The sequence below is a fragment of the Porites lutea genome, chromosome 1, assembly GCF_958299795.1.
Source record: "Porites lutea chromosome 1, jaPorLute2.1, whole genome shotgun sequence".
NCBI lineage: Eukaryota > Metazoa > Cnidaria > Anthozoa > Scleractinia > Poritidae > Porites > Porites lutea.
This window is the reverse complement of record NC_133201.1, coordinates 44,972,161-44,995,942: the sequence shown is the minus strand read 5'-3', so window position 1 is coordinate 44,995,942 and position 23,782 is coordinate 44,972,161. Positions and strand designations below refer to the sequence as shown.

At 38.6% G+C, this 23,782-nt stretch overlaps 1 protein-coding gene across 1 annotated transcript in view; it reads right to left on the bottom strand.

Moving 5' to 3' along the window:
* Positions 1-262: 262 nt before the first annotated feature.
* LOC140952472 (WD repeat-containing protein 3-like) overlaps positions 263-23,782 on the bottom strand; it is a 29,532-nt gene continuing 6,012 nt past the window's right edge. Inside the window, exons 10-35 of the mRNA XM_073401899.1 lie at positions 21,475-21,560; positions 21,211-21,241; positions 20,634-20,719; positions 19,794-19,833; positions 19,275-19,387; positions 18,213-18,284; positions 16,916-17,009; positions 15,827-15,928; positions 15,117-15,202; positions 14,583-14,651; positions 14,065-14,137; positions 13,926-13,982; positions 13,205-13,305; positions 12,152-12,167; positions 11,640-11,735; positions 10,764-10,817; positions 10,216-10,296; positions 9,802-9,852; positions 9,047-9,112; positions 8,185-8,268; positions 7,978-8,022; positions 7,658-7,701; positions 5,059-5,137; positions 3,530-3,579; positions 2,136-2,229; positions 263-964 (exon numbers count right to left, since the gene is read on the bottom strand). Of these exons, the coding sequence (XP_073258000.1) occupies positions 818-964; positions 2,136-2,229; positions 3,530-3,579; positions 5,059-5,137; positions 7,658-7,701; positions 7,978-8,022; positions 8,185-8,268; positions 9,047-9,112; positions 9,802-9,852; positions 10,216-10,296; positions 10,764-10,817; positions 11,640-11,735; positions 12,152-12,167; positions 13,205-13,305; positions 13,926-13,982; positions 14,065-14,137; positions 14,583-14,651; positions 15,117-15,202; positions 15,827-15,928; positions 16,916-17,009; positions 18,213-18,284; positions 19,275-19,387; positions 19,794-19,833; positions 20,634-20,719; positions 21,211-21,241; positions 21,475-21,560 (1,917 nt within the window). The 3' untranslated portion in view covers positions 263-817. The remainder of the gene's footprint in view (positions 965-2,135; positions 2,230-3,529; positions 3,580-5,058; positions 5,138-7,657; positions 7,702-7,977; positions 8,023-8,184; positions 8,269-9,046; positions 9,113-9,801; positions 9,853-10,215; positions 10,297-10,763; positions 10,818-11,639; positions 11,736-12,151; positions 12,168-13,204; positions 13,306-13,925; positions 13,983-14,064; positions 14,138-14,582; positions 14,652-15,116; positions 15,203-15,826; positions 15,929-16,915; positions 17,010-18,212; positions 18,285-19,274; positions 19,388-19,793; positions 19,834-20,633; positions 20,720-21,210; positions 21,242-21,474; positions 21,561-23,782) is intronic.

The following is a 23,782-nucleotide window of genomic DNA, read 5'->3' as shown; positions in this document are numbered from 1 at the left end:
CGCTTGCCGATCTTTATTTGTCGTTTCACTCCGTCTTTTACTTTTTTTCCCCACTGCCGAGCTTGGTCCTAGGCTAAGTTTAGAAACAAAAAGAAAAATTCTTATTCGTTCGTTTTGCGCATAAAAGGCGACAAACATTAAAGATAAAAACACCAGTGCTACAGTTTGTTAGAAGCTCCATAACGGAGCGCAACTTTGTCTTCTGTCCACAAATTATGACAAAATAAATTAATGAGACGTTTTTACTTGTCGATAAGATCAAAATGATTAGTAGCGGGAATGTTATTGAACGTTCTGTTATTGTACCGTCAGCTCAGAGAACCTTTATTTTTCTATTTCCTAGCACATCAAGAAATCCACTTTGAAAATGAAGAATGGAGGACACTGCTGGGAGAATGAACGAAGCAGTTTTCCACTGGAAAGACATTTATTGCCCCCACAACGAAACCGTTATTCCACAGTGGGCTGACAGGGACGAACAAGGAGCCGCCAGGAATGTTCATCTGCTAGCAATGTTGGAGGGAGAGGGAAAAACAAACTTTTCTTGTTCACCCGTATGGATATTCCTTACACAAGTCTCGTTTAATTTCCGCTAACAAATCCCAAAAAGGTAGTGTCGTTGAAGAGAATACCAGAAGTTATGGTCGCAGTCCTCTCTATTTGCCTTGCCAAACTCGTTTTTCTTCCTTATGTCTCAGGCAAAAGTTGGTTTCACCGATGAAGCAAAATACAGGACTAGGGAACGAACCGGGTCAACGAAGAAACAAAGCAAACGAACACATATTGCTGTCAGAAGAATCTCAGTACAGCGTCAAACTCACTTCACAACTTTAACGACAGCAGATTTGTGTTTCTTTCGAATTTTTTTCACTTTTTCGGTCGCGTCGGCAAAAAATGTCTCTTGTTTCGCTTCCATTTCGTTTTGAATAAAATGTAAACCAGCCAAGTTAAATCCAATATTGTCCTACAAGAAACAAGAAAATAAAAATGAACACTAACATCTACTCCCGAGAGAAGTAAGTTCACTGGCAATCCAATCCAAGGAAAGCCATTAGTACACCAAATATGGAAACAAAAAGTCAACACAGCGTCTTACTTGTACACAGTCAAAGACTTTTGGCTCATTTTACTGTCAAATGTCAAGAGACCTCGAAGTAGCTAATAAGAGCTCACTTTTTGGGGAAATTTCTACATCATAGAATGTAAAATAGTTTCACGTCCTCCAAGGGGGAGCACTTGCGTTTTTGTTCTATTGACGTTTTCATGACCGCTGCCCTTTGAACACCAAAGAGTAAAAAATTTAACACGCCCTGCTGCGAAGTCAATAAATTAATATGTAAATAAAATTTCGTTTTGTTTTTCTTTTCTTTAACAGGATGGCGTCCAGCTCTTCCCCCCGTAATCATTCTATCACTCCTTGAAGATTCCCAAAAAAACAGCTAGAGAATAAAATTTCACTTGAATAGACAACAGTCACAAGTGTGATAACAAAATCTATCGAGCGCTTAAAAAATTACAAAAATGTTTACAAAACCACTAACAACAGCGCCTCGATACATCCTAATCAAATCCTTCTTTCTACCAATCAGCTGAAAATTTCCTCTCCTCTAGACCCTTAGGAAGGCCTGATACTGGGGCTACCGTATGCACAAATTGAATTCAAAAGTTGAAACAGTCGGTTAATTTCAGCAATTTGTGCAATTTTCAGCTCTTTGCAAGCTCTTTACAGACTGATTTAGCAACAAAACGGGAACGTCAGTTGACGACGGCGCGCGCAAATTAATCAACTGGCTTGACCAATGGCACAGCGACCAATTGGGTACCGGAAGTCGTGTTTAGTACTTTCCGCGCGCTTTCCCGTCGCCATCTGACGTTCCCATCCTCAACATCGTGAGCACACAATATGTTCCTAAACGCAACCCTTTCAATCCCCTGAAAATACAAGGTGGTTGTAACTCTTGATTCCGAGGACCAACTTCGAGGATGCTACCATTTGAGATGAACAGTAGTTTGGGATCAGGAAAGTATGTTTTAAAACCACACGTTGGATTGTTTTGAATTTTGAGTTGGTCATTCTACGGGTCAAGAGGTACGAGGGGCTAAAAGAAGGAAGAACACAAAGAGGACGTACTAACCCTTAGCTGGTGGACACGAGCTTTAGCGTGTTCGCGAAGAGAATCAATCACTGGAACAAGAACTTTGTTTACGACGATTTGATTGTGATGAATCCTGTAAAATTAAAGAAAAGCAACTGATACGGAGTGATGGAGTCTTTAATTGGTGTATCTACATTTGTACCGAAAAGTACACCCTCTGATAGCCTATACGGGGAGGCTCCGCCCAAAGAAGTACCTCTTTCAGGCTTCAGGCGTATGAAAGGGTAGCGAATTCACTAGTTGAAGTACACGAAAGGGTAGCAAAATCTGTCATTACGATCCGAAAGGCCTGAGAGGGCTATCAGACGCATTTTGTGGCCATGGAAAAGTCGGGAAAACTTTCTTGTTTTGTGACTTATTCCTATTTAAAAGACAATGCATTTTCAGCAGTTAAAAGGGGTGCAAAATTCTAAACTAGGAATATGAAAGGGCTACCTTCACTGACAAAAATCGTACATAAAAGGGTGGGGTATATAAAGGGGTTGGGCTTCAGGGCGGAGCCTCCCCATATAAAACTTTGTTGAGTACCCCAGGCTTTTGTTAAATTTCTGTTTCACTCGAGTGTTGAATTTTATTGCAGTAAGATTTGGCCGTATTATTTCTCGTTTAATATTGCAGAGGTGAAACTACATTGCTAAATTTGTGAAAAAAAGGCTAATTTCAAAGCCAACAATGACATTTTATAGGCAGCAACAAAGAATAACGTTATTGCTCATCAAAACCTACTTTTCCTTGGCACCTTTCATTATAATGTACTCTTGGTTGGAGTGACCGTATTGAAGAGTTAATTGAATAGAGCGTTTTCACATGACGTCACGGCGCCCATATTGGTGTTCCAAAACAATGAAACGGCGGCCATGTTGGTGTACCAAGAAAATCCTCTGAGAGTTGAACTCTTTTCTCATGTAAATAATTTCTTTTGTTCCAATTAATTAGCATAGATACTGGCCACGTGAGTGAAAACGCTCTATAAAGGCAACATGTGGCGAGGACACATCAACAAGTTTATATTTTTGCTACGAGAACAAACCAAGGTGGCGCTAACAACAAGGTGACCGTATGGCATACTGTAGTCTGAAGTTTTGTATCGTTACACATTTTTATTGTTTTCCAAACTAGCGCGACTTTCTTAACCTACTTGGAGTAAACCCACTTATCAACCGTGACTTGTTCATTAACATTTTTATGCGCCTAACGCCTGCCAGATGAATTTTCTTTTAGTTGCGACTGGTTTTTTAAATTGCCATTGCCTACTTAAATCTGATTCGGTTAAACACTTTAACATTCAATTTACGATCATCGATATAAAAGCGCTCCATGGCCAAAGACAACCATCTTGAAGATCAGCTCGCACTTGTCTGGAATTTACTCACCGCAATAGAAATGAAAGGCATCTACAGGACAGCTCCACTTCCCAGCCACTCTAAATGAATTAAGACAAAACAAAAAAAAAATGATTGGACGCTTGGAGCTAAAGGGACTATACCACGAGGATATGGCTGTTTTGGGTCAATTCTTGGCTAAAATTATCACTTAGTGCCTTGACCCATACAGTAAAAACCCGCGGGTAAGTAAGAACCTACATTTTCTGGAGTCAGCCTACACAGGTTCTTATTTAAATGGTGGTTAACACAATTTTAGGCTATTTAGGTTCTTAAATAGGTTCTTATTTCTGTAAAAAAAAAATAATAATAAAAAAAAAAGCTACAAAAAAGGATGGTAATATCAAAAATAAGCCTATTTTTCAATCATCCCCACCCCCCTCCATCACCAGCACCACCACTCTCAAGAACATTAACATATACAACAGGATTCTTGCAGAGCTTTGCAGCTGCATTTCACTAACATGATTTTAAAAAATAAGAATCTTTTTTTCATTTTTTAGGCTTAACAGGTTCTTAATTTCCAGGTTCTTACTCGCGGATTTTTACTGTATACAAAATGCTCTTGTAGAGTTATGGAGAAGATAGTCAAACAAATTTCATCAGGGAGTACTAACCATAATAATGTTTGGTGATTTTTGCAGGCATAGATTAACAATCGAAGCGGATGTAGCTGTTTGCAGGGCAAAGGCAGTACCTTCATTTCTCAGTTACTTTATGACCCTGAGTATTGGTTCAGTATTGAACCCGCGACCTCCCGCTCTGCAGTCAAGCGCTCTACCGGCTGAGCTAATCCTGTACACTAATAAATGAGCTTTACGGGTATATTCTTGCACAATCTCGGTTAAGTATTATGAGATAGAAGAATTCTTGACAATCTTTCAAGTAATATATCAAACATGAGATGCAGTGTTTCATCACCAGATGAAACATCGAGAAGAGAGTTGAAAATACGACGCGCAGCGGAGTATTTTTGACGAACTTCGAGGTGTTTCATCTGGTGATGAAACACTGTGTCGAATGTTTGATATTTCTTCTCAAACAAAATCATTTTTGAAGGAGAAATTAAGGATGCAAATACTAAGCAGTGTTTCATCCGATTTCCAAACACTCATTAAACATTAATTTCCTTTGTATTTTCTTAATGAATTATTAATGAGTTTGAGAAGACATTTTCAAGATGAACGTGGAATGGTATTGCGCATCGATTTCCTGCAAAGGTATAAGAAGCAATTTCTTTTCGCGATCAAAAGACGTTTTCATAGATATTGCCCTTTCGAAAAATAAGAAAGAGGATGAAACCCTCTGACACACTGAGGGTATAGGCAAAGTATAGGCCTTTTTCAAAAATACCATAATACTCTTTGTTGTCCCTCCAAACTTTTGTGTAAGCATTGTTTTCAATTTTTCTTGGGACTTACAGTCGCCTCAGGAGAAATTGAAAACAATGCTTATTCAAAATTTTGGAGGGACACTATTATGGTATTTTTGATAAAGGCCTATTGTAATGTCGTAATTACCTGTAGCCAGTGATTAATTAACGTCATCATATCAGTCACAACACTAAAGGGGAGAACTATGAGAGCCTCATCTAATTCACTGTAAAAATAAAAGAAAGCTTATAATTTAATGTCATTATGATTTCAACGTATGAAACGTTACCAAATTAAGTCATAAAAATTCAAACTTGCGAGGGAAGAAAATGAATCCAACAATTTGTACATTAAGGTGGCTCCGTAATTAATACAAGAGCATTTTGCTGTGACAAATTTTCGGTCATAACTTTTTGGTTTTTAACGCGATGGCTGCGAAACTTCGCAAAAAACAACAGATATCATTCGGTAATAATACGAAATATTCCGATTTCATTGCTGGTAAATATTTCTTGAGAAATTAGCGCTTAAAAGAACCCTACTGTTCAAAGAAAATCGCGTCTAGTAAAAAAATTTGCTGATATTTTTTACTGAAATTTCTGGTATCGGCTTTAATTGATATAATAAATATGCCAGAGAAATTTCAGAAAAATCGTTGGAGCAGAAGTCCGTAACTAAAAGTCACTCAAAATTCAGCTGTGAAATTGTTTTGGAATTTCAAAAATAAATTACTATCAGGTAGAAGGAGCCACCAGTTTGAATTTTTGGGACAAGTAAATTCAGCGTTTGCTAATTCTGAAAACAAAAGCCGATTGCCTATCGTGCTATTCTTTAAAAGGTACTTTTTAGTTTTAGAAGCACTATAAATTGCTCCCAACCTTGGTCTGAAGTAGAATGACTTGTTCTTCGACAGTTTTAAAATATCCCTTGGCAGTTTTGGCTCAAACTCCCGCTGCATACATTTTGATTTATTGCAATGCATTTTCAACGACTTTTACTGCTGTTCGTTGCTTCCAAATCAGGAAAAAAGTATTCAGATTGGACGCTACCTCGTATCAGAGCTCAGAAACAACTGTCCAGCACCTTTGTTTATGACTATAAAATGAGCACGAGCGGCAGTTCTGCGAGGAATTCGCACCTCACCCAGGGGGGACGAACGACAATGATGACCATGCCTGTAAACCGAATAACATCACAGTGCAAGATAAAATTATCCCAAAAATACTGCCCGTGAATAAATTTACAACTCTGAAATTTTTGTCGTTACTCCTTCCTTCAATGAATGGGTATTTTTTTCTTGATTATTATGTTTTGCTCCGCAATACATGTTTATACGGATCGGTTCACATACATGGGCATCATTGTCATTCGTCCCCCCTGGCTGAGGTGCGAATTCCTCGCAGAGCTGCCGCTCGTGCTCATTTATGGGGTCATAAACAAAGGTGCTGGACAGTTCTATCTGAGCTTCGATACAAGGTAGCTTACAATCCCAATACCTTTTTCCCGAATTGGAAACAACGTACAGCAGGAAAAGCCGTTGAGGATGCATTGCAATACATCAAAATGTATGTAGCAGGAGTTTGAACCAAAACTGCCAAGGGATATTTTAAAAATGTCGAGGAACAAGTCATTCGACGTCAGAGCAAAGTTTGGAGCAATTTATAGTGCTTCTAAAACTGAAAAGTACCTTTTAAAGAAAAGCACGATAGGCAATCGGCTTCTGTTTTCAGAATTAGCAAACACTGAATTTACTTGTCCCGAAAATTGAAACTGGTGTCTCCTTCTTCCTGATAGTAATTTATTTTTGAAATTCCAAAACAATTTCACAGCTGAATTTTGAGTGACTTTTAGTTACGGACTTCTGCTCCAACGATTTTTCTGAAATTCCTCTGGCATATTTATTATATCAACTAAAGCCGATACCAGAAATTTCAGTAAAAAATATCAGCAAAATTTTTTACTAGACGAAATTTTCTTTGAACAGTAGGGTCCTTTTAAGCGCTAATTTCTCAAGAAATATTTACCAGCAATGAAATCGGAATATTTCGTATTATTGCCGAATGATATCTGTTGTTTTTTGCAAAGTTTCGCAGCCATCGCGTTGAAATCGAAAAAGTTATGACGGAAAATTTGTCACAGCTAAATACTCTTTTATTAATTACGGAGCCACCTTAATATCCTCTTTCCACACGGTAGAAGACAGGCCAAGCTGAGGCACTAATAACAGCGAGGGCCGCACTGGGCCGGAAAATTGTGCGCATAAGAAGGCGAGAGGACTCCCTCTTGTCTAGGCGTTTTTTAGTCAAGCGCCAAACGGAAAACAAGTCGGGCGCGAGATGAAGGGAAGATATTCTACTACGTTTCAGCGCTCCACGTTTGTCTCTGACACGTCGTGATCCACTACCTTTTCATAAAAAAACAACAACAGCACACCCCTTCGTGTTGGAAACAGTCGTTTTGCTTTCTCCCGCAACTTAAGTCACTGTTCACAAGGCGCCAAGTCACCGTTTTGACGCTCGCTCTACGCGCGCATTCTATTCCACAACCACTTCAACGAATCTACTTCTGTTATTAAGGTTTTCCCAACTAAAACACTGAAACGTGAATAAATTATTTTGTAAGGAAAGTGAGAACAGGCATGGCTCCAGAAAGCTTCAGTCTGCGAAAAATTGGAGAATTTCTGGCGACTTAATTTTTTATTTAAGGACCAACTGACCGACTGCCTAAAAAAAAACAGATACAATACCTTGAACGAATCTTCTTCAAGACTTCGAGAACATAACGAACAGGCTAGAAAGAACAAAAGGAAAGAAGAAGAATTGTAAAGGATCATTAGTTCAGACTGGCCCTTAAGAAAATTAAGACAGGAGAACACGAGAACTTATGTGATGTCACATGGTTTAGCGTGAAAATGAGGCTAGTAGCTTGCGTGAAAACGAGATAAATTTGTGATAGAAAATGGCCGCAATGCACTGTCGATTTTTATCATTCCAACTTAGACAGCGGTCTGTCCACCGCAATCAGGATCGTTGTTCTTTTAAAATAAATGTTGCACAACATTCTTACCGATATATTTCCATATGCGATAAGGACTGGGTTATTAGACGGTACCTAGAAAGAGGGGAAAAAATGCGCATTTTCACATGTGCTGCACTGTTCTTAAGTCGATTCTGTAATAGAACAGCAGTTCTTAAGTATGTTAACACTAAGCGGTGGAAAAATTAAGACCTTTGCCAACAGTTACTGCAAATGATAATCAGTATAACAAAATACCTGCTTCCTTCCACTGGCTTTTAATTCAGCTGCCTTCATTGTTTCTTCTTTGTAAAGCTCAATGGCCTCCATTAACCTCTCCGCCTAAGAGAAAACACACACACAAAGTTTGGTGCATTCTATAGCAAGTCGTAGAGAACTATGTTAAAAAGAATAGCATCATTATCATTATACACTTTTAATTAAGAGAGACGTATACAGCTTCCAAGAGAAGAACTGCTTTATGACGGTAGCCGTCAATAATACTCTAGGCACCATTGACCCTTTGATACCCATCGCGAATGACTGAGTTTACTAAGGTGGTTCTCACTGTTAAATCTGTGGTGACAATCCTATGTTGTTAACATTCATATGAAACCTCCTCACGGGAACTTTAACTTGGTACTACTTGCTTTTAAGCATTTTACAAAATGAAATTTGGAAAATTTGTTGAAAATTTTTTGAATTTTGTCACTCTCCTCAGTCATCTTTAGTACTATCAGAGACCTTCGGAACCAAGGCCATTGTCTGTAATATTGAGAAAGTGTAACGGCGAGATAGGAAACACACCTTCAGGATTAGCAACTGGATCGAGTGTGTAATAACTAGAACTGGACGCGAAGTTTGGAAGTTCGGTAACATGAAATGCAGAGAAGATCACAGTCAAACAGGTAACTTATGCAGTTGCGAAAATAAAGCCTGAAAATTTCAGGCATGCCGGGATTCGAAAATTCTTCACGCCAGAGTCAAATATATGACATTCATATATTCATCATTTCGGTCATATTGCCTGTCAGAATCTGACATGGAAAGATTCTAACTTCAGAATCGGAATTTGGTGGAACATTTTGAATAACAAGTCAATCTAATTCTGTATTCCTACCGCCTTAACGGTTTCCATTGTTGTTTTGCCAGCCTTGACCGCCTCTGCGTCTGTTTCACCTGGTATCTAAGGACAAGAAAATAAGGAAAATCCAATAAGACAAGACATCGCTCCATGTAACGGAACCCGGATACCGGAATCAGAGAAAAGTTTAGTTGGGGATTCCGGATTTCTGGGCTTTGGAATCCGGAATACAGCTCAAGGAATCCGGAATCCCACTGCGATAGGAATCCAGAATCCAAGTTCCACTGACAGAGAAGGAATCCAGTACCTTGAATCCACGGCGTGAAATCCATGCGTGAAATGATGGGTTTTTAACAGTGTGTAGGGCTGCTACCTCGTGTTTATGGAATGCAGTTTTTGTACACGTACAAAATAAATACAGCTGCTACTGAACAGACCATTTTTCAAGTCCCAGGGAGCCAGCCTCCTAAGCAGATGCCCTTTTGGCTTGTCACATAGACTGTTCACAGTCTCCTATTTTTCCGTAAGATCGTCGAGTTCGAAGACTGTGTTGACTACAGCCATCTTGGATGATTTTTTTTAAAATCTACTTTCTCGCCTCCCCCCCCTCCCCCCCCCCACCGACTGCTATAACCCCGACGCCCGGCCCCTCGGTACATATGAACCAAGATGGGCGCCCTTAACGGTAACCGCTCGATCCTGACGATTTTACAAAAAAATAGGGGACTTGTGAACAGTCTACTGCATGCGTAACCCTCAGCGGCGTTAACTGAGAAGATGAAGTTACTTACTATTTTTTCGGCGTTCTGTGCAAGACTTTCTTCATATTCTTGTTCTCGTTCCTGGACAAAAAAAAAAAGACAAAAACAATTCTTTTTGGAATTACATAGACGAGAAGACCTACACTGCGTGTCACATACACGACCAGTTACACTTCAAACACCACTTGAATTTAATGCTTGTGACTGGATTACAACATTGTCAGAACAACAGTATAGCTAAACAGGTTTTTTTTTTGTATTTCTAAAGTTTAGTTGTAGCTGGGCAAGCTCCTGTTAGCGGCCATTTAACCCTAGTGGCCACTTATGAGAACCATTGTCATAAGTGGCCAGTTCCAGTTACGGACACCTTTTTCGCGTCCGGAGGGTGTCCCCTAACGAGAACTTCCACTGTACTCTTTTACTCATTTAATAAATAAATCCAACCTGTTCTCTTTCTTCTTCAACAAACAATGGTTCATCTGTCCTCTCCCAGAGCCTCAGAGATCTGTCATGTGAGCCAGTTACCTAAAAAACCACTACAGCTTAGTAGAATGCGGCAAGAGAGCTATTCCCTTGAATTGAATACTTCTTTTGCTAAAATTTCTGCGTTTCTGTTGTTCTCTCTTTATATCATCGAGGTGTACGAATACATGGTGACAACCCTGTGATGGACCAGCATTCCATCCAGGGAGAGCATTAACCCTTTAAGCCCCAGTAGTGATCAGCATCCAATTTCTCTTGACAACAACACTGCCTGATCAAACATACACGTCATGAGAATGAACGAAATGATCACCAAAGATGAAATGTCTTGATGTTTGAACAATTCTCTCAAGCAGTGCCATACGAAGTGTATGAAGAATGGTGATGATAATGGGGCTTCAAGGGTTAATACTCCTAGTAGGCGCCTCATACAAGTAAAAACTCAATCAGCCAAAGCCATGCCGGCCTCGATGGGTTGCTGTGAGCTTTTTTTATAATGAAATACTCACCACAAAATCTCCATCTGGGCTGATGGCAAGACACCATACTTCGGCATGATGACCCTGTGAAAAGAAACATAATACTTCATACAGTCGAACCTGTATTAAGCAGTTACCCTTTGGAAATGGCTTACTGACTGCTTAATACAGGTTTGACAAACGTGAGAGTTATTCAAGAAATATCTATCCCACGACAAATTGTCCTTCACCTTTTGTTACCTCTTCTTGGGCAAAAAGAAGAAAAGCTAAAAAACACTTGACGCCACACACAGTGTGACCTGTTGCATTAGTATGGTACATCTTCTCAAAGTGACCGTTTAATAGAGGCGAAGTTGCGACCTCGGAAAAGGTGACCGCTACAGCTTAATACAGGTGAGTTTTACAGTAATTGAGGGAAATGAATTCCGGGACTTTGTTAAGTGATCACTTAATAGAGGTACGCTTAATACAGGTTTGACTGTAGTACTATCATAACGAGAAGAGGACGAGCCTTTTACTCTCCCTTACACTTGATTTGCGGTCATCAACAAAATCACAAGAGCCCGACACACGTCGAAAAAATTTATTCCGTACAATTTACTCTTTTAAAGACGTAAGATGCTTGACTGTTAATTGTATAAAAAGAATGTTAATGACTTCTCTCCAGGAGAAAGACCTGTTACATGTTCAAACTTCAAACATTTGTGTAGACTACACTTTCATTTCCAGAGTAATTATGGAGACAGGTGAGTAATTCAGCGAAATCCTGTGATGTGACCATTTAAATAAAGTAATCTCTTTGGCAGTGCTTTAATATAATACTATTAATAGTTCAGTTTATAAAACTATGACATTGTCATCTTGCTTGGTTTAGGAGAGTAACTAAGTAAAGGAACAGTTCTCCACCTGAAGTGTTGTGATGTGCTCAAACTTGTCAGCATCCCAGTATTTTAGTGTTTTGTCCTTACTCACTGAGAAGAAATAGTGGGTCTTGGGAACAAACTGCAAAAGAATGAGACATGAAAGACCCTGAGCACGATGGTGAGAATGAGAAGGCAGCGTGACAAGTGATAAGAGAACTGCCTGGACTACTCTTAATCTGGATGTCTGGGGACCAAGTCTCGTTCTAAAAGAAACTTAAAATTTGATCATTTCAAGTTGTTCGTAGTTGACTGAGAACGGCAAAGATTTGCGCCGTGGTTGCGTAAGCTTGCTAGTTTCGTGAATTCACGAGTGTTTACCGAGGAACCAAAACGTTCCTGGCCAGGCGGGAGACCGAGGGAGGTTAGAGTTAGAAAATCTTCACGTGGCGAGGAAGGAAAAAAAATGTCCCCATTTGACTTGCCAGATATTCTCACCGGAGCAAAATGATTTTAAAAATACGTCAAATATAAAAAAAAACCGAATAAGCAACCTACCTGAAGACCCATGATACTGAGAGAAAAAAGAAAAAAAAAACAGAGTCAGTTAAACGAGAACAAGAACTTGAAGTCTATAATGTGAAGTCTACGTGAACGTGAACAAGTCTATAACGCTGAAAAGGTTCCAGGTTACAACAACAAAAACACAGACTGGGATGAAACTTGAATAGTGCAAGGAAAAGTAAAAACATCCTTGGAATGGCTTATAAAAATGCCAATATCCGCTCATTATCGAAGTAACTGGGACTCAAACAAATAGTATCTTGAAAAAAGTCACATCATCATCGTCACCATCAACATTTTGTGGAGTAAAGGGATGAAACAGTCAGCTGGTGATTTAGGCACTATGCTGGCGCATGACTAAGGTATAATGGCTTGATTCTTCATCCTGATGTTAACCCACTAGTCCCCTTTTCTAAAAGGTCCCATTAACTTCTTGGACCGTAAGCCATACAGTCCAACCTCTCTACTGAGGCCACCTTGGCGACAGAGTAAGCCGCCGTTGTGGAGGTTAAAACGGATCGCCAGGTCGAAAAAAAGGCCGTTGTGTAGAGGTGGCCGTTAGTAGGTTTGATTATCATTCAGATCTCAAAGTATAAGAACTGGTTTAACGTTAAACAGTTGTGTCACGAAGTTTATCAAAATTCAAAATGAGGGAACTGTCGCCAAACTGAGTGAAACAAAAATAACTTCGCAAAACATGAAAAGAAGGAATAATTAGCACAGCAAGTACAAAAGGAGGCACAGATGGACAAACTTGAAGAAGATTGAACCGGATTACAATAAGTAGTTTTTGAAAACCGTTAGCCTAACAGCTTTTAAATGTTCAGTTTTGTTGTTTGTAACGTTTGATATTATGTTTATGGGACATTTGTTCGACAAGAACCTGTAAATTTTGCCATTCACGAGTAATTTCTCAAGTTCCATCGCGAATAAGGACGTGCAACTAGCAATATTAATAAGATGAACTAGACAGCAGCAGTGACACATGCAGCCCCTTTAGGGATATCATAAAAAGTCACAGGCATGCCCTGCTAATACTGTACTCACCTGTCGTCATGGCCAAATATAGACTTGTGACAGTCACCATAATCCAGACCCCATATCTTGATGTTTTTATCAGCTGATCCAGTGATTATGAGATTACTGTCCTGTGTTTAAAGATAGCAGCACTTTACTTACAACGCACATGTACTCACTACGTGTATAGACCAAGTCCTCTTTACGGCAGTGTACAAGGAAACCAATCCCCCCACCCCTCCTACCGAGAGTCGTTAGTGATCCCAGCGGAAATAGCGTTGCCTCTAAAGTAAATCGCGAAAAGTATCTCTCCATTTTCGAATAACCTTTGGGCGTCTTTTTCAAAGTCAGTCCTGCTGCCCTTGTTTTCATATTCACCATTTCATACTGCACATCATACACCTTGTGAACCCTCACAACCAAAATTGAAGACAATACTTGAGCAAAATTTTTGGGGGGTAAACATAGTACCTTATGGTCATTATGAAAATGGTGAATGAAAACGGATATTTATTCGTGTTCAAACAAAACTCAGTCATTTTATGTGAACGATTATGCACCAGTTGTCACTTTGATAAAGAAAGCCTCGTATTTCCTACTTTCCCTAAAAAGCGACCACAAGTTAACCATGGCCTGAAGGTAATGGTTATCTAAAAGTTGCGGTCTCTTTAGTCTGTTAAATCTGACGATGACGGGGCCATTGCGTCCGGAATTCAAGAAATACAAGATCGTTAGTAGAGTTAACACTTACCGAGGAAATGTCTAACGTCATCACCGGGAGTTTGTGACCATAAAGTGATAGAAAAAACTGTGGAGTGAACAAGAAATATTATTACACAATACAAGATCTACGACACATTCTGTTCAAAGGACTCGTTTTTTACACTAACCTTGAGCGTGTCAGCAAAGAAAATTTTAACCGTGCAGTCAAGAAGGCTAATAGCAAGTAGTCTTTGGTTCGGGCTGAAAATAAATAATGTTTTCAAGAAAATTCAAAACCTCATGAATACTTCATAAAGAAAATACATCGGAAATTAATAGTTCACGAGTGTCCCTATATCTGATATTCATGCGGGTAAAATTTTATTGGCAAATTAACTACAAATCTAAATATGTGAATGCAATAACGAATCAAAAGTTTGTGGCATACCTGTGAACTAGCTGGTGAAGTTTTTAAACTAATACATATGGCTAAGTGAATGTGCCACTTCAAATACAGTATTGTATTATGAAAAAAAGTATTGTATTGTATTGTATTGTATTGCGAACTCAGACATCATGTTTTATTAAGCATGAAACACTCCGCCTCGTGTTTTTGTCACTCCTGCACATTTATTAACCTACACTTAACATCCTCATTGTGCAGTAGAAGGACTAACTGTGATTTACATTTCAAGAGATGAAATACCTGTATTTAACACACAGCACTTCTTCTTTGAGCTTTAAAGTCTGCACGTGAGAGACACTCAATCTTTTGCTGTTGTCAGAGTGAAAAGAAAAAGAAGCGTTAGAACTGTCATAAGCCTGGAGAAACCAAGGGTTTTCTGTAACCACTGTACAGGCAGTTAGAGCCTAACAGCGATGACCTCATGAATGCAAAGACTCTAGTTGGCTATCAGATCTTGTGCCTTGATAGGCCTGGCCTTCCCTTTGCAGGAGTGGTATAAAGCGCACTAAATCTACCACTTTTTTGAAATAGAATATCATTAAACAAAGTGTCCAGTTTAACACATTAACGCTCATGACGGCATAGCCTTTTGCCTTTATCTCATGAATATAAATGCATAATAAATACCTGTGAGATTGATGAAAAGCTAGGGTTATTGATGAGTGTAAGTTTCTATCAACCAGATACCTAATCTGAGGGGGTATTGGGGTGCTTTTGTTGGTTAATTGCAGGGGGACCTAAGCTCCTTGTGAGTACAATGACTACGTTGATCACCTGACTTGAGAGTGCCCAGCATCAGACACAAGTTCAAACTCCCAGAACTTCACAGTGGAGTCACCACTTCCAGAAACAAATCCCCGCTAAACAAAGAAGCATATATTAGCTTACTGGAAATGCGGAACAATCATTGCAAGTAAGAATAACTGCTATATTAAGGTTTTTAGTGCGGTGGACTGTTGTACAATGGTCTCATGCGGCATACGTGATAAAAAATTGGCTTGAACAAAAAGGCTTGGACAACAAAGGCAAATTAGACTACTTTGCTGACAAATTGTCAAGCCAGTTTTATGCACAACAACTCGGACCCCCCACCCCAACACTTTCGTGCTCTAGCCGCTACCTGCATTCTTTACAACAGAACAGAGCACAGTCAAGGCTTCTTTATTTGTTAAATCAAGTATAAAGCTTAATTTGGACACTGTGTATTAACAAATACCATGAAAAAAGCAAGGTGCAGACTACGAGCAGCCTCTCTTTATTCTTGGTCCGTCGAGGAAAAAGGCGCGACACGCAAATTACCACGCGCAAGACTGAAGGCGTGCTCGTTTCTCGCATCTCGCAGCGAATCAACGCTGTCGCGCGCACGCACTCCCCTCACTAAATCTGAAGAAAAAGAGAGACTGCTCGCGGTCTAAGTAAGGTGTGAAAGGTGTGACAAGAAAAGGATTTGATTTTCCCACCTTTCCAAAACTATTTACAAGTACCTTGTCAGAAGCTAAAGAAAGGGACCACAGAGGACCATCATGCGCATCAACTGACTCCAAAAGCTGGCCAGATGATATATCATATATCTCGAGTTTCCCAGCCTACAAATACATTGCAAATAAAGAAAAAGGAATGATTTGCCTTCATAGCTCATAGTGTTATGCATGCAATGCAGTTAAGTGACTTTGTACAGTGCAGCTTATTTGATAGCCTGAAACAGCTATGCTGGCCATATGGTCCATTGCAAAGTATAACACTCACAGACTACTCTACTGGGAACCATCAGAGAAAAGGCACCAGGGAAGACAATGACGGAAACAGAGGTATGTTGTACAAAGAAGATCTAAGGGGGACTTCCTATTTCTTTTCACAAAGAAGTGACGGAGACTTGTATTAAGAAGATGGTATGAGTTCTGACCTACGCATAAAACGCGATGCAATTTGCGTCTCACAAGAGGGAATGGTACTTTACTTTTGACCGGCACTATACCGTATAAAGGATTGACCAGGAACTTAGAAATGTTGTTTTTTGATGAGGAGAGGCAAAAACTGAGGTGCGAACAGGAATACCTACGTACTAGAGCGACAGGGAGAATCAACAACAAACTCAATCCACATTAGCATCATCTCCAAGATCCCATTTAGCCTGGTTTTCACTAGCGCATAAGCATAAGGACATACGCACATGCAAAATGACATAATTAACTCAATTCTCAATACCAGCTCTCCTCAACGGATCCCCATGATAAACAAGATGGCGGATGAAGACGATGTCTTGTGCTTATCCTTGTGTTTATGTTGACTCCATTCTCACTAGTCAAAGCTACGACTTAAGCATAAGCACAAGAACAACGAACATGTCCGTTCTTCTTGTGCGCATGCTTATGCTTATGTCGCCGGTGTTCTCACTTGTTTACACATGTGCTTGCGTTTATGCTTAAGCGCTAGTGAAACCAGGCTTTAACCCGACCCACATGGAAGGTAAGCACTCTCACTGCTGCACCTCAAGTGAGTGACTTAAAGCTGGTACATGCCCTTTCTCATCTCTGACCAAATAGTAAAAAACTGTCTCATCTAAATTGATATACCTTAGTTCCTACAACAACATGTCTGTCACCAGGAACAAACAACGAACTTAGTGCATATCCTGTTGTAAGTGTTCTGATTGACTGCTGTGATGATCTGAAAAGAAAAAAAATCACGAATTGTTATGAAGTGTAAGGTATCACAAATAATTAGACAGTCATGTCCTGGTTACATAGGGTTGAAGATGGCCAAATCAGTCTTTCAGTAAAGAGGAAGGACCAGTTACAGCAAAGTACTCATAATACTGATGGATGCGGTGTGCATTAATTCACAAGCACATAAATCACTCACATGTGCTTGACTGAGTTTTAACAATGCCGTGAGAATTCAGTTAGTACAATGAAAAAGTACACAAAGTCAGCAAGTCATAAAATACGCTATTGACACTCTCTTTTCCTTGGGCGATTTAAGGGTAAAATGGCCTGCTAGGTGTAAATTGGATCTCAGATCCAGAACTACAGGTTCAAGATTTGGCAGTGTCATCATATTGTTTCAGAAGATACATGTAAGTCACTTTGCTTCATGCTGTCTTTCTTCACTCTGGTGTACAATGGTTACGTGGATAACCCTGTGATGGAGTAGCAACATTTCCAGAGTAAGCAGCAGGGTGTTTCAAAAGAAGCTAGCTAGAGCGATGTACCACCTGGCCACCTACTTCACCTCCCAATACTGGTCACTATCACAATAACTAAATTTCAACTCATAAACACAAAAATCTGGAGCAATGACTTCAATCTCAAAACAATAATCAAACGTGCTATTAAAATCTACCAGACGGATTAAATTTTAAGTGTTTTGGCTGTCACAAATTTCACTCAATTTCATGTCCAGATGGCTAGAAATTGCATTTCCAAGCCTGTAGTTAACAATTTTTCTGGGCAGGGGTGGGACATGCCTCCTTCTTGATAAATTTGAGGTCACAGCAGTCTACTTCACATCTTATTGAAACTCTAGGCTAGTACCAAACACATCTAAGAGCTGTGCTTATGTGTTCCTTTTATCTTGCTTTTACCCTTTACTGTAATGACAGGTCTAGGGTAGCCAGTTCCAGACTCTAAGATAGTGGGGAAGATGTGAAAGTGAAAGGGCTGCAAAAAGTTGGTGGGGCGGGAAAAAGGAAAAAGGAAGGGATTTCATGTTCGCTCTTTCTCAATTCACCTGACTATCCCGGAGCTGGGAACAGGCTAGGTCTAGGGCAAACTAACACTTACCAGAGGGATGAAAGACATGTTTAGGTTTAATGTACTGTAACAGAAAAGATAGCTGATAAAATCAAATAATCTTGTTTTAGGGATTTACCTGTTCCATATTTTAATTGATTCCTGGGCACCAGACATGAAACAGGAGCCATCAGAGTTAAAGCAGAGAGTTCTGCAAAAACAAAAACAAAAAATAAACAACAACAAAAACTCCATCTGGTTTAAAGTGTTTAAAGTAACATATATAAGCTGTTGTTACATAATACTATGGTGCAAGTCCTTGTGTGGGAGAAAACCTTTTTATAAAGGTTATAGAGTGTTCTATCCCAATCTTGCTATCTGTTGCATTGGGGATTAGAGGGCTAAATCTGCTCAATTGTAGAGTTTGAGTGGTTACTTATCTTAGTTCATAATCATCAGGAGAAAAATATCAAGGTGCCTCAATCCACACTTATCTCCTTACGGGCTTATTCATCTTCCAAGTTTTCCTTTCCCAGCAAACAAACATTAATTTTGTGTTTAATTTCAAGATAACTATCATTTGCAAAACAATAACTCCAAATATTGACCAAGCTAGTAGTATAGGAGGGTGTACAATGAAAACTTACAGGTATTGTATTAATGGACTTTCCAAATAAGAAATAATTCTGCAGTATTTTTGAGGGTATGTTAACATGGTCAAAAAGAAATGAAAAGACTGTACTAGGAACGCCATTCCCAGGTTGCCCCTAGCCTCCTTCTCAAATTGAGGGTAAGTGCAAAAAATGAACTTTGCCTTGTTTTCAAAGTCAGTGTTTTTGGAACTTGTAAATGGCCTACATGTAATGTACTCATAATGTAAACATACAGGTTTGATTCCTTTTAATACTGCTCTCTATCAGTATTTCAATCGTGGACAAAAGTCCTACCCAACAGTGATGCAGTATTCATAATTTTCTGTAATTTCTGGGCGCCTTCATAAAACAGTGCAATTTTTTGGAAAATATCTTGCACCCCACCCTATACAATGTTGAAAGTCAGGAAAATTCTGGATATATGCATCCAACGTTGTTTGTGGGATGGAGGGAGGGTTACTGCTTGGGCATGTGTGATCTGAAAAAAGCACCACAAATGAAAATTTTTCCCTAGACATGTCGGCGATTGCAGAAAGGACCATACAAACCTGATATCTGATCTGTGACCAGGAAGTGTTACAGATGACACACAAGATGAATCCACTGGCTTAAGGGTTACTGAATGAAACTGGATGGAATTATTTTGAAGTGATAACAGCACCTGTGTTAAGACATGGAAAATCATAAAATGATGGACAGTTTGAGCTTTGTTTGTTTTGTATCAGTAAAACAGGTATCTACAGTTGTCCATGACATAGATTGTTTGAAAAATCTAAAGCCCAGAGTTTTCAGTAATTTTGTAAATGAGATGATATCTTTCTAAATACACCCCTCAATCTTAAGTAATGTTAATTACAAAGTAGTGGCAGCAACTCAATTCCTAGGGAATGGCTAAACACGTAATTCACATGTTTGACAAATAACAAAATTAATTATACATTTTGTAAAGCATGAAATTTATACTTTTATATTTCTCCACGGTTTATACAATCGTATTTGGTACAGAGGAACTTACAGTGAAACATATGATACATATTACCTTACTGGAAAAAATGACCAACAATTACCTTTAATTCACCGGCCTTGTCATAATGCAAGTCAAAAGATCTATAATAATAAAACCAGTGATTGATATTGGTAATTGAACTGAGTGGAGTGCAATTTGGTCTGAAATCATACATGTGATTTTAAAATTGCACGCATTCGATTTGAAATAACAACTATGATTTCAGACAAATTGCACGACACGAAGTTCAGTTACCATTTTATTACAGCCATTTTGAAATCGCAGAATTCAGTCAGTACCAATATTCATTTGACCAAGTAGCTGGTTTGTTGTAAAGGGGAAACAAAAAGGCTTTTACATCTCATTTTGTATCCAAAACAGAAATGACACAATATAGAGCAAAAATAGGTGCGATTTAAAACAGAAATGACATGATTTAGAACATGAATGATGCGATTTAGAGAAGAGGTGATTTAGAACAAACAGTGTGATTCGTGAATAAATCACACTGCTGAGAGCCAATCAGATTACAGGGATCACCAGTGATTTCAAAATGGATATAATAAATTCAATAGCTTTTAATAGCTCCAGTAGTCAGGCCATTACTCAGCAAAGAGTTGAATTGTTTGTTTCTAACTTTAAGGAAATATTGATGTAATTATAAGAGTTTCTGAGAGGACAGAGCAATTCTGGATTGAATTGTCAATGACTTTCTGTGAGGTACATGTTTCGATATAATTATTCATTATTTCAGGGACACAAAAAATTACTGCAGAAAAATGACATAATGATGCCTGTTTTAGAATACAATGTATAATGTTATTGCTTTGTTTATTTTGCCTTTTTAAATTTCTCACAAACCAAGTTTATCTCACAATATTGAGTTCAACATTATTCTTACTTGATCTTTGAGCGTACTTTCAAAGAATGTACTCTTTGTATTTCATCCTCTACAGTTCTTGTAACTTCTGGTTCTGTTTCTGTCTCCTATCAATCAAAAACATCAAAATAATCACAACATTTATGTAAAGCAACAACAAAAATACAACAGATTTATACTTAATGAAGCATTCAGGAGAAAAGACACAACTGAAAGTGACATGCCTTGTACATGTATTTTCATTGCAGTTAACAATCTGAGCTACCAAAATTTACATTCCTTGAAGTTCTAATTTCTACAATCATTGGAGCTTTCTTTGTTACACTATCATGATGACTGTGGAAAAACCTCTCGCTTTTTCTTAAAAATTTTTAGACTAGGTTCCATTTTTTTTTCTGTGCCTTAGATCATGGTAGTAAAGCCAAAGTCACAAAAAAACCCTGAAAACATAAATTGTTTGAATGAAACATTTTACCCACAAAATTAACATTTGTGTGATGATACATTGAAGAAACAGTAGAACATTATTAGTTACATGTACTCGCTAGTTTTCAATTTACAACAAGAATAAACTTAAAACCATCAACATAAATAGTACCTGATTTGCATCTTCTTTTTTTGCCTTTTTTCTAGTGAAAGAACAAATTAATATTTGTTTATAAGGATAACACACTTCTCTCTGTTCATGATTACTTAAGGATGAAATTTAATAAGGAAGTTTATAGAAGTCATACACATTATTAATACGGATTTTCACAGAGCTGCAAATCACTGTTGAAAAGGTTAAATCATACAAATGATATGTAATGTGTAATGTGAATATGTACATTCAAACATTTAAATAAGGCACTCAAATGCAAACCTTAGCTTTTTCAGTTTCTTTTGTAAGTGCTTATGGATTTCTTCATCATTCAAAATTTTGAACAATTCCAGCTGGGAATCATTTCCCTAGAAGGTGGCAAAAGAATATACATGTAAACTACACAAAATTATTTCAAACACTAGGAAAGCATAATAGGATGTGTATAAATTGTTAATAATAGCCATTACCTGTTAATAATATTATATATTTCCCACATTCAAACATGGTATATGTCACTAACGAAAAATTCCTCACATAGGCCAGGTTTACCAGATTAACTACACATGTACATTATTAACCAAGAGTGAGGCCATAACATGGAAATCTCAGACTGAGGCCTTGATGTATTGACAGATACAAGGCTGAGGTCTGAGATTTCCCTGCAATGACCAAACAGACGAGGTTAAAAAGTTATTTATTATACGCCTTTACCGCTATTCTTAAAATGAATAATGAAAAACACAGGAAGTAATTTTCAACATCCACGCATAAGAGGTCATTCAAGGTTGTGTTCACTGAAGCAAAATGAACCTGGCGATGCCATCGAAACCACATGCAAGACACAGTTTCTTTGACAATGGGAAATTTTGGAACCGAGCCCACAATCAATTGAAAACCAACAACTGGTCTGTGGATAACTTTACAAAACACATCACCATTCATTCATTCAATTCACCATTGTCACATAGACCATAATGCACCTTGTTTACCCCCCAAAATTTTACATAACCATTGGCTTCGATTTCTCTTGGGATGACTGTAATACCCAGGAGGAATTGGAAACAATGGTTATGCAATTTTTTTTTTGGAGGGGGGGGGGGGTAAACAAGGTCCAAGAGCCTGGAATACAATCATGTGACACTGGTCAGCAGATAGCCTTTTTTGACAGCTGTCAATTGACCATAATATGAATATCGACTATCACGTTTTGTGTTTATGAACACAAATTGTATCTGCCTTGGACACGTACAGAAGCTAGCAAGTCCAGGTCATTATAAGAAATCTTTTTAAGCAGCCAATCATGGTGCATGTACTATTGGGTTGTTCCAGAAAAAATCCACACCCCCCCCGACGGATGGGATTCTGGAAATTCTCACGGGAGGGGGGGGGTTGAAGACTCCGGAAATCCAGGCGGGAGGGGGGGTTGACCTTAAAAAAGTCTTCTGCAGGGGTCATTTCGACCGATAGTTGATACAAATCAAACGTTTAGTTCGATGACACTTAAGCGCTTTCAGACCCTGAAAATAGTCAAAATGTTTTGTTCATATATTTCTCACCTGACATAAATGATAATCTAAGTTGCTTTACAGGTCCTTTTATAGCAGAAAACGCGAACAAGATACTAAAGAACGGGCCTGAAGGAACTCATCGCAACGTTGTTGTCACGAAGAGCGTCAAACGCCTGACACATTTCTACTCGTACCCAGAGCCCGCGCGAAGAGCGTGAAACGCCTGACACATTTCTACTCGTACCCAGAGCCTGCACGCCACAGTGTATAACTTTGAAATCTCGGTTGTTTGGTGTAAATAAAAATAAAAAAACAACTGATTCACGTTCACGCATTCGCACTTTGTATTTTTTAAGGTTTACTTTTTAAATTATCAGCCTAGTTTGCCTCTTTTTCAAATATTTAAAAAGTCCTTGAAAGAAAAACGTCAAATTCCAGTGTCTTTGTTGCAAGGTTTGTTTTTCTGGCTAAATAATTTCCCTCAGGTTTGTGTATTTGACCCCTCCGAGACCTCTGCTGCCGTACTAGCTTCTGCTTTAACAGATGCTTATTACTTACAGCCACAATTTATTTCGTATTTACCTTTACCAGAAAATAGAGGTTCCGCTGCGTTTACTTACTGGTCAGAGAATTCTCAGTTAGGTTGTAAATTCCGCATTTCCTATTTAGTCTAGTTCAAAACACCATTACAACTTGTTTTTTTGAGATTTTTTAAAGCCTTATGAAAAAATGTCCCCAAAAATTAATAGTTTTTTTGAGAGAACAAAACAAACAGGCGCCAAATCTGCAAGAGCCTGGTGAAGAATTTGTTCATAGCGGACTTTGTATTTGGATGAATCTGAAAGCCATCTTAATCCGGTTTTAAAATAATTCGTTGGATGAACATGTTAAAATTTCATTTCGTGAATGGGAGCTATTTCAAGTGCTTTTGTCTTGGCTGCATTCTCTTCAGCATGACTGTTGCCTCCCCGATTTAAACGAAAGCGAAACGACCTTTGTAACTATGGCGGACTAAGAAAGCTGTTTATAACGCGAATTTGAACTTCCCTTCCAGTGCACAGTAGAACTACAGATCTTGA